The sequence below is a fragment of the Colobus angolensis genome, unplaced genomic scaffold, assembly GCF_000951035.1.
Source record: "Colobus angolensis palliatus isolate OR3802 unplaced genomic scaffold, Cang.pa_1.0 Scaffold157, whole genome shotgun sequence".
NCBI lineage: Eukaryota > Metazoa > Chordata > Mammalia > Primates > Cercopithecidae > Colobus > Colobus angolensis.
Window position 1 is genome coordinate 2751208 of NW_012114677.1, and position 9148 is coordinate 2760355.

At 41.6% G+C, this 9148-nt stretch overlaps 1 protein-coding gene across 2 annotated transcripts in view; it reads right to left on the reverse strand.

The window, feature by feature from the left end:
• LOC105508046 (zinc finger protein 141) overlaps positions 1–9148 on the reverse strand; it is a 40727-nt gene that overhangs the window by 30633 nt on the left and 946 nt on the right. For both annotated transcript variants that reach the window (XR_001001200.1, XM_011936815.1), the window contains exons 2-3: positions 2863–2989; positions 2367–2462 (exon numbers count right to left, since the gene is read on the reverse strand). Coding sequence is in view for 1 of the 2 variants with exons in the window: in XM_011936815.1 (XP_011792205.1) it covers positions 2367–2462; positions 2863–2989 (223 nt within the window). In the remaining variant the exon portion in view is untranslated. The remainder of the gene's footprint in view (positions 1–2366; positions 2463–2862; positions 2990–9148) is intronic.

Sequence of the window (9148 nt, forward strand, 5' to 3'; positions counted from 1 at the left end):
ACACACACACACACACACACACACACAGGATACTATTCAACCATAAGAGAGAAGGAAATTTAGCCATTTACAACATGGATAGACCTGGAGAACATTATGCTAAAGGAAATAAGCCAAACACAGAAAGACAAAGAAACTAAATTTTCTCAGTTAAATAGGAAACCTAAAACTGTAAACTCATGGAAGCAGACAGCAGAATAGTAGTTGTTAGTGCCTAGGGTGGGAATGTGAGATGTTGTTCAAGAGTACAAATTTTTAGTTGTAAGTTGAGTAAATCTGAGAAGTCTAATGTATATTAGCATTAGATTACCAAAATAGCATTGCATTTATAGTTAATACTATAATGTATGCTTTACATTTGCTACAACAGTAGGCCTTAAGTGTTCTTACTACCAAACAAAATGGTTATCCAGGTGAAGTAATAAATTTCTTCATGAACTTGACTATATTGTTTCACAATGTAGATGCATATCAAATCATCATGTTGTATCTATTAAAGTTATGTAATTTTTATTTATCAGAAAAATCCATGTCACACAAACACAGATGTACAGTAAGTCCTCACTTAATGTTCAAATTAGGTTCTTAAAAACTGCATTGCTAAATAAAACAATGTTGCTATATACCATTCAAACATAACTCTTGTTTATATCAATTAAACTCTGGAAAATTAGTTGTCTTAAACAATATGTTGCTTCCCTCAGTTTCCAAGAACCGATCAACAATGTTAAGTGAGAATTTACTACACACTTAAATAACTTATATAGGTGTGTGTGTGAGACACACATTTTTATATAGCTACAGAGAGACACATCTCAAAGACAGAATCTCAACAGACTTCCTACTAAGACAAAATTATAATAGTTATTAACAAATAAGAGAATAATTTAGAGCTTAACATACACTTAGCAATGTTCTATGCTAGTAAATGACATAGCACATTTATACCGGTTAATGATACAGTGCATTTAAGAAATACAGAAGGTGAGTAGATACTTGAATCCAGTGGTGTCCAACCCTTTGAATGCAAGGACTTTTTTTGCTTATATTCTGTGGTAGAGGATATCACAAAAATTTTTCAAAAACTTTTTTTTTTTTGAGACAGTTTCACTCTTATTGCCCAGGCTGTAGTGCCATGGTGAAATCTCGGCAAACCGCAACCTCCACCTCCCGGGTTCAAGCAATTCTCCTGCCTCAGCCTTCCAAGTAGCTGGGATTACAGGAATGCGCCACCACACCCAGCTAATTTTGTATTTTTAGTAGAGACGGGGTTTCTCCATGTTGGTCAGGCTGGTCTTGTACTCCCAATCTCAGGTGATCCGAGCTCAGCAGCTTTCATTAGTGTTAGTGTATTTTATGTGTGGCCCAAGACAATTCTTCTTCCAGTGTGGCCCAGGGAAGCCAAAATGTTAGAAACCCATGCTTTAAACTATATTATAATTTCAAAATTTGCACATATAGAGTTTAAATTACAAATAAGTTTATACTAAAACAGTAACATTTTGAAGTAAAATAACATTACATTTTTTTCATATTTGGGAAGTGCTTATTGTTCTGATAAAATTGCTGTGTAAGAATTTTTGTAGAATTACATTTGCAACCTCCATAGGATTAAGGAACACTAAGTAGAAAAGATGCAACATCTGTCCCTGGTGTTCCTGGGATTTCTGAACCAAATCCCAGTATGTCCACTACTCACGTTACATATTTCAGATATGATACAAAAAGAATATTTGAAAAAAATACTTTGACATAGAGCTCCTCAATAACACAAACATTCCAATGTCTCCAAAAGCAATGGAACAGCAGTCACATCATGCAGCCCCTTATAAGCGATAAAGTGGACATTAGCTCTCCCTGTACACTTAAAGGGAGATCACTAAAGCAAAATGAGAATTCTCTGAAGATTTAACAGCATGGGACAGAAAAAATGGAGCTTTTTCAGAAATTATTTTCACTGGAGCAGAGCTTCCCAAACTACCTGGTTTTTTTTGTTTTTTTTTTGAGACGGAGTCTAGCTCTGTCACTGGGCTGGAGTGCAGTGGTGTGATCTTGGCTCACTGAAACCTCCACCTCCCGAGTTCAAGTGATTCTCCTGCTTTAGCCTCCTGAGTAGCTGGGACTCCAGGTGCGCACCACCATACCCAGCTAATTTTTGTATTTTTAGTAGAGACGGGGTTTCACCATGCTGGCCAGGATGATCTCGATCTCTTGACCTCATGATCCACCTGCCTCAGCCTCCCAAAGTGCTTGGATTACAGCCGTTAGCCACTGCACCCAGCCCCAAACCACATTTTAAGGCCTGGCTTCCTTCTTGACCTTTGGTCCCCTTGCCTGTGTCCTCTGCTTCATTCACTCTCACCTACCTGGGGGTCTGGCTACGATCTTACGTATCTTCACATTGTAGGGCTCTTTTCTTTGCTCCAGGCAGGTGACCAGGTCTGGGTTAGAGATAGCAACCCCTGTTTTATTAAAAAAAATAAGAATAACATGAATATTGATGGGGATTCTCCAATTACCAACCTAGTATTATGCTAAGCAGAATAGAGAGATATTATGGAAGATTCTAGAAAATTAATCCAAAAATTGTTTCCTGACAGAATCTTTAGAATATTTAAGTATTTTAAATCTGCAGGTTCTAAGTTCCACTACCGAGTACTACTGAATAAAAAATAACTAGTGAAAATTGGATTTTAAGATGTGGGAAACAATATTTCATGTGTGAAGGACTCAAATTAGCTCAAGAAAAGAGAAGGTTTATGTAAAGATAAAACATAAAAGTTCCCAGGGGGAGAAATTCTTCAAAGGAATAAAATAAAGCTCTGAGATGAATTAGGAATTATGTATTAAAGTTATCCTCACCCAGGGAGACCAGGTTCCTGTAGTTCTCCAACATCACATCTCTATACAAATTCTGCTGGGCAGGGTCCAGGCATTTCCACTCTTCTGGAGAGAATTCTATGGCCACATCCCTGAATGTTAAGAGTTCCTGAAAATACATACGTATCAAGTGACAGAGTTCCTAATTTGACTACAGGTGAAATGAGTTAAGAGAACTACTTCTGACATGTGACTGAACGGGATTATCTGAAAAAATAACTTTCAACACAGTAATGTTCTCTAAAGTATTCTATAGCTCTGCAGAAAAAGGAAGGCATTCCAACAGTTTCTGTTGCTGCAATAAAAATAATGGGCTACACTGACACGCCCCTACCAAAACCAAGCAGAGTAGGCCCTGTGACCTCCTAGAACAAAGGGTGAACTCACCTTTCAGTAAAGTATCTGGAAGCCCTCATGCGTGACCCTGGCCTCACTGTAGAATCATGCAAGGAACTGAATTTTAAAAACAAGGATGTTTTCACCCAGAAAAATAGACAGGATCTGTGAAGAGGGTACAGCTGATAGTTTCTCTTCAAACTATCCATGTGATCCTACTGGAAGACTGGGCTGAAGGTCACTGAGCTAAGCACTGCCTCTCAAGCTTCAATGTACATATAAATTATTTGATATTCTAGGCCTCACTGTAAGTAACAAAATTCTGTAGGTTTGAAAAGGGTCCATGAATTAGCTTTTTACAGCAAGTCTCCTGTTAATGTTGATGCTCCTCTCTCTAGACCCATTATAGTACCACTCAGTTAGAGAAAGCAGACACAGCACACAGAGTCCCTTACCCCAACACCGTTATCACAACACAAATACTTTTTATCCCAAGACAAGACCACCAATCATCATTCTGAAACATGGCATTCTCTGTAGACCCTGTAAGGTTACAGAAGTTGGAAATGGTGGCAATGTCTGAGTTAAGTCTGCATCTGAAAAACAACATGTGCACCTGCATTAATGCCATCTTTATGGGGCGTGTAATATGTGCTCAGACGTATGTCACAGAGCACTGTGATGGGAAGCTCACATTATGTGTGTTAATTTTCATAACATTCTGGGAGGTAGACACTAAGTGTCCCATACTTCCCAGATTTAAATGCAGGGCCCAGAATTTCCATTTCCTTTCTGTTTCCCCTGACTGATTTTTTTTTTTTTTAATGTATAGAATAATAGCTAAATATCAATAGATGGGAGAGAGCCAGAAAGCAAGTGTTAAGTACAATTCAGAGGAATTTTTTGTTTTTGTGTTTGTATTTACTTGGAGACTTGTAAGAAAAAGCCACTGAAACTGCAGGGACGAAGAACAGGTTGCTAGGTGGGATGTCTCTAGAAACACTAGTTTTAATTTTATAGAAAAGATTTAAGGCCCCAAGGTAAATAGTTTTTCCCTATTTATTGGCTTTTGGGTTTCAGAAAATTGTGGGCACCAGCTCTGGAGAGAAGGTAGGAGTAGCCACCTGAAACTCTGATCTCCTCTACTGATCAGTTCAGTGAGAGATTTCAGTGTGGCCTCACACCTGGACAAGGACCAGAAGAGGGTGGATCTCGGCAGGGATGGGACAGAAAGTGGGCCCTAGGCTTCTGCTCTCTATGTCACTAAGTACTTTCGGTTTTGTCTTTTCTAAGCCTGCCCAAGAGAAATTTGATTCCCAGAAATTGTGAAATTTTAATCTATTTTAGCCACTTCTCTGTCTTTTGTATAACATACAGTAACAAGGAAGTTAACCAAAACCCTTATGTTTCTCTAGAGCAATTATATTAGAAGTTAAATATTTACTCTTAGCAAAGTAAACAAAATACAAATAATAACAATTTCTCTTCTGTCAATGAATAGCCATTCACGTAGTGGCATCAAAACTCACAAAACAGACTGGCGCGGTGGCTCACGCCTGCAATCCCAGCACTTTGGGAAGCTGAGACGGGTGGATCACAAGGTCAGGAGTTCGAAACCAGCCTGGCCAATATGGTGAAACCCCGTCTCTACTAAAAATACAAAAAAAATTAGCCGACGTGGTGGAGGGCGCCTATAGTCCCAGCTACTCAGGAGGTTGAGGCAGGAGAATTGCTTGAACCGGGGAGGTGGAGGTTGCAGTGAGCCGGGATAGCACCACTGCACTCCAGCCTGGGTGACAGAGCGATACTGAAAAACAAAAAAAACCTCAGAAACACAGTAAAGGGGAAGTAGCCCAAAGGAAGCTTAAGTTGCCTGTACAGTCTCCATCTTTGTACTGAACACATGATACTGAATTCAACCATTTATTCATGTGCTCTAGACTGCAAGTTTGATGGTAGCAACCATGACTGCTTCACGCCTTTTTCTAATGAACATCTGAAATAGAAGCAATTAGCTTATTGATCAGTTTGAGTCTTCAGAGCTCCTCATTTTTCACCAATACCAGAAAACTGGAGCAACTCTTATCTGGGTACAAACCAAGGAGATTCTTTCTGTGAGGGGAGGAACAAACTCTGGATGAATCATTTCTCTTTCTCTGAAATGGAAGCAGAATTAGACCTTGGAGTCAGAGTGACCCCAGTCTGCAAAGGACATCGTCAAATGTCTCAAATACTCACAGATGCTGGTGAGAGTGTCCCCAGCGACTCTCGGCAGATGCTGCCCCCATAGTGATCCAGGCAGGAGAGACAGACTGACTTTGTGGAGTGCAAACAGAAAATGGAACAGCCCTGGTGGAGCTGCAGATCCTGGATCCAGATATGAAAGCCCTGTCCCTTTCCAACTAACTCTAAGGCAAAGGGAAGGACAAAAGCACTCTACTCCAATAACACAGTCTACAGGGAGGCATAGTTGTGACTATGGCTCTGGAGATTTTGTGGCCCTGAGCTCCCACTGCTAAAGTGCTTGTTTACACTTACAGATTCTGCCACAGGATTCTGTTTACACCAGAAGTCTCGCACACAGCTATACCTGGTAACTGGAGAAGATCTGGAAAACTCAAAGGGCTCCACTCTGAAAGTGGGGCTTATGATGTCTATGTTGACCTCTCGTGATGCAGAAAATGCTTTCTGTGAGTTTTCTGTATGTCTTTCGCCCAAAATCTGGCCCAGTCTTGAGAATCCTAGGCAGAGGCCAGCTTTTATGTGCAGATTCTAGGTAGGATTAATGTGCCTCAGCATTCTTAGGGGTTATAGCAAGCAGAGTAAAACTAGGAGAGATCACCTCCTGGAGACTCCTTCAACACTTTCTAAAGAATATTTTGGCCGGGTGCGGTGGCTCACATCTGTAATCCCAGGACTTTGGGAGGCAGATCACAAGGTCAGGAGTTTGAGGCCAGCCTGGCCAACATGGTGAAACCTCGTCTCTACTACAAAATACAAAAATCAGCTGGGCATGGTGGCGTGTGCCTGTTGTCCCAGCAGAAGAATTACTTGAACTTGGGAGGTGGAGGTTGCAGCGAGCCAAGATCGTGCCACTGCACTCCCGCCTGGCATTAGGGTGAGATTCTGTCTCAAAAACAAACAAACAAAAAAACCATTTTGAGGCCGGGCGCGGTGGCTCAAGCCTGTAATCCCAGCACTTTGGGAGGCCGAGATGGGTGGATCACGAGGTCAGGAGATCGAGACTATCCTAACACGGTGAAACCCCGTCTCTACTAAAAAAAACCAAAAATACAAAAAAAAAAAAAAAAAAAAACCATTTTGACCTAAAAGGAAAAAGTTGGGGTAAACATAATATAAGAAGAGAGTTTATTTGAGCCAAAGCTTGAAGATTGCAACCCTGGACCATAAAGCTGCCTTGAATATACACTCCAATTAGAAGCCATTACAAGTATATTTATAAAGGCAAAAAGAAAAGGCACGGGGAACTGACAGAAAGCTGTCAGAAAGTCTTACTGGTTTATAGAAGTAACTTTGGTTAGTGATTGGCTATATACATTGTTAAGCTATAAGGTGTGGATTATAGTGTACAGTATGGCATTATTAGGTTAATTTATATCCATTTGTGGCAATAGCAAGTAATTTCAAAAGACAAATAGTTCAAAGAGGGGAACAGTAGGACTGTGGTCTCATTTTAACACATCACTGGTTCTCGTAATTAAAAGAACTTGTATTTCTCAAATAAAAGTTCTGTTCCTCTCTCAAATCCCAGGACATAAACTCAGAATTTGGAACTGCACATTTAAGACTTGGAGGGCTAGTAAGCTACGCACATTTGTGGGCATTTGGGCAAGGGGAGAAGGGAGAGAATTGAAGTTCTCAGGTTTAATCAATGCACATGTGTGATCCTGGCTAGATTTACAGGCCCCATGATCTCTGACTCAGTGTCAGATCTGAAGATGCCTGGTGCACTGAAAGAGGTGGAAAAACTGATTGCTATCTTAAAAAGTTATTTTTGTAGAAAACTAGTCTAACTGCTATAGAAGGGACTGCAGATCCCAAATAGAGAGATCATTTCGTTTGCAGCTTTGGGGAGCACTTTGCTGCACTTTGTCGCACAATTGTGGGTTGTGACCGTAATCCTGAGAAAGAAGGTTTTTCTCTAAGATGAAGCCTGGTGGGCACTTTTTGTATAAGATCTAGTAATTCTTGACAGTGTGTGGAAAATATAACTAACAGCAAAATCATCTACAATCCTAAAATACTCTCCACAAAAACAGAACTGCAAGAAAATGTGTTACAGAATTAAACAAAATGTGATGTGCATTACAGGCAATCTACTAAGAGATTGCCAAAACAAAGAGAGACACCATAATTAGCTCTCAAGTAGAAGACTTGACAGTACCATGTATCATATACAGTTTATTACACTTTCACCTTGTAATGTAGGAGGTCATCTGGGTTTTCTAATTGGTAATATTCAAAGGGAAAATAAACTTCCCACAGGTTAGTGACAGAAGGCAGATTTTTTTTTTTTTTCTGAGATGGCGTCTCGCTCTGTCGCCCAGGCTGGAGTGCAGTGGCCGGATCTCAGCTCACTGCAAGCTCCGCCTCCTGGGTTCACGCCATTCTCCTGCCTCAGCCTCCCGAGTAGCTGGGACTACAGGCGCCCACCACCTCGCCCAGCTAGTTTTTTTTTTTTTTTTTGTATTTTTTTTTTAGTAGAGACAGGGTTTCACCATGTTAGCCAGGATGGTCTCGATCTCCTGACCTCGTGATCCGCCCGTCTCGGCCTCCCTAAGTGCTGGGATTACAGGCTTGAGCCACCACGCCCGGCCAGAAGGCAGATTTTGAAACGTGAAGGCAGGTACCTGCTGAAAGCAACCTCCTACTCTCCTACAGAAATTGTGGAATAAGGTGTATATTCTTGCTATTCACATTTCAAAGCAATAGTTTCCATGTCCTAGATAAAGACAATTTTGAGTCAAAAAAGACAAATCACCTAGTTAACAGATTAAAATGATTTATATATATTTCAAATAGGCAGAGAAAATATTTAAATATAAAAAATTTCAAACTAAATGCTTTAAGGGAGAAGAGCAAAAATTCTTCCCTTATTCTAAAGAGAAAGCATTAAGCCTCTTCTGATTTGTATTTGGTCCTATAACAGCCAGGTCTAAAGGCATGGTCTTGAACTCACTAACGTCTGAATTCTTGTGGCACATGAGGGATGCACTCGGACAAACTGTGTGCACAGGAAAGAGGATTTGTGGGGAAGAAAAGCGCAGAAGAAAGGTGCTATCAAGATCCTTGGGTGGGGGCAAGGCAGGATTGACGAAAGGACTGGTTTGTGCTACAAGTTCAGGCCCAGGCAGGGCTAAGCTCTGACTGATTCCTGAGTCCGTAAAGGCAGAGGAGATTAGGATCAGGTGGGTCCAGAAGCCTAGGTGGGTGAAGAAAACAGATTCCTGCTACAGATCCGGGGTTGAAATGAACCAGGAGTCTTTTGGGCACTGTGTGTGTTCTTGGCAGAAAAAGCTAGGAGCAAAGCTGCCATGGCCACAATTCCTGAGGTTAGAACCCTGTGTTGGGACGAGTGTGGCCATGCGAATGCCCGGTGGGCGTGCTCAGGAGTGGGTTAGCATTGGGTGGGGGCCGGCAGCAGGGTGCAGGGAAGGGACGTTTCTCAGAACTTCTTTCCTCTAAGTTCCCAGTCCCCTCTCCCCGGAGCAGACCTGGAGGAACAGGACAGTGCCCAGCGGGACAGCGCATGTGCAAAACCCGGCCGCGCCTCCTGCAGACACCAGCGACTCCCTCCAGCCCAGGCTCAGCCATGTCTTTCTTCTGACAGAAAACCTGCGGAGTTTCCTCAACACCCGTCAATGCTCCAACCCCAACGGGGTGTCCAGCAACTCACTAACGACCCCACCCA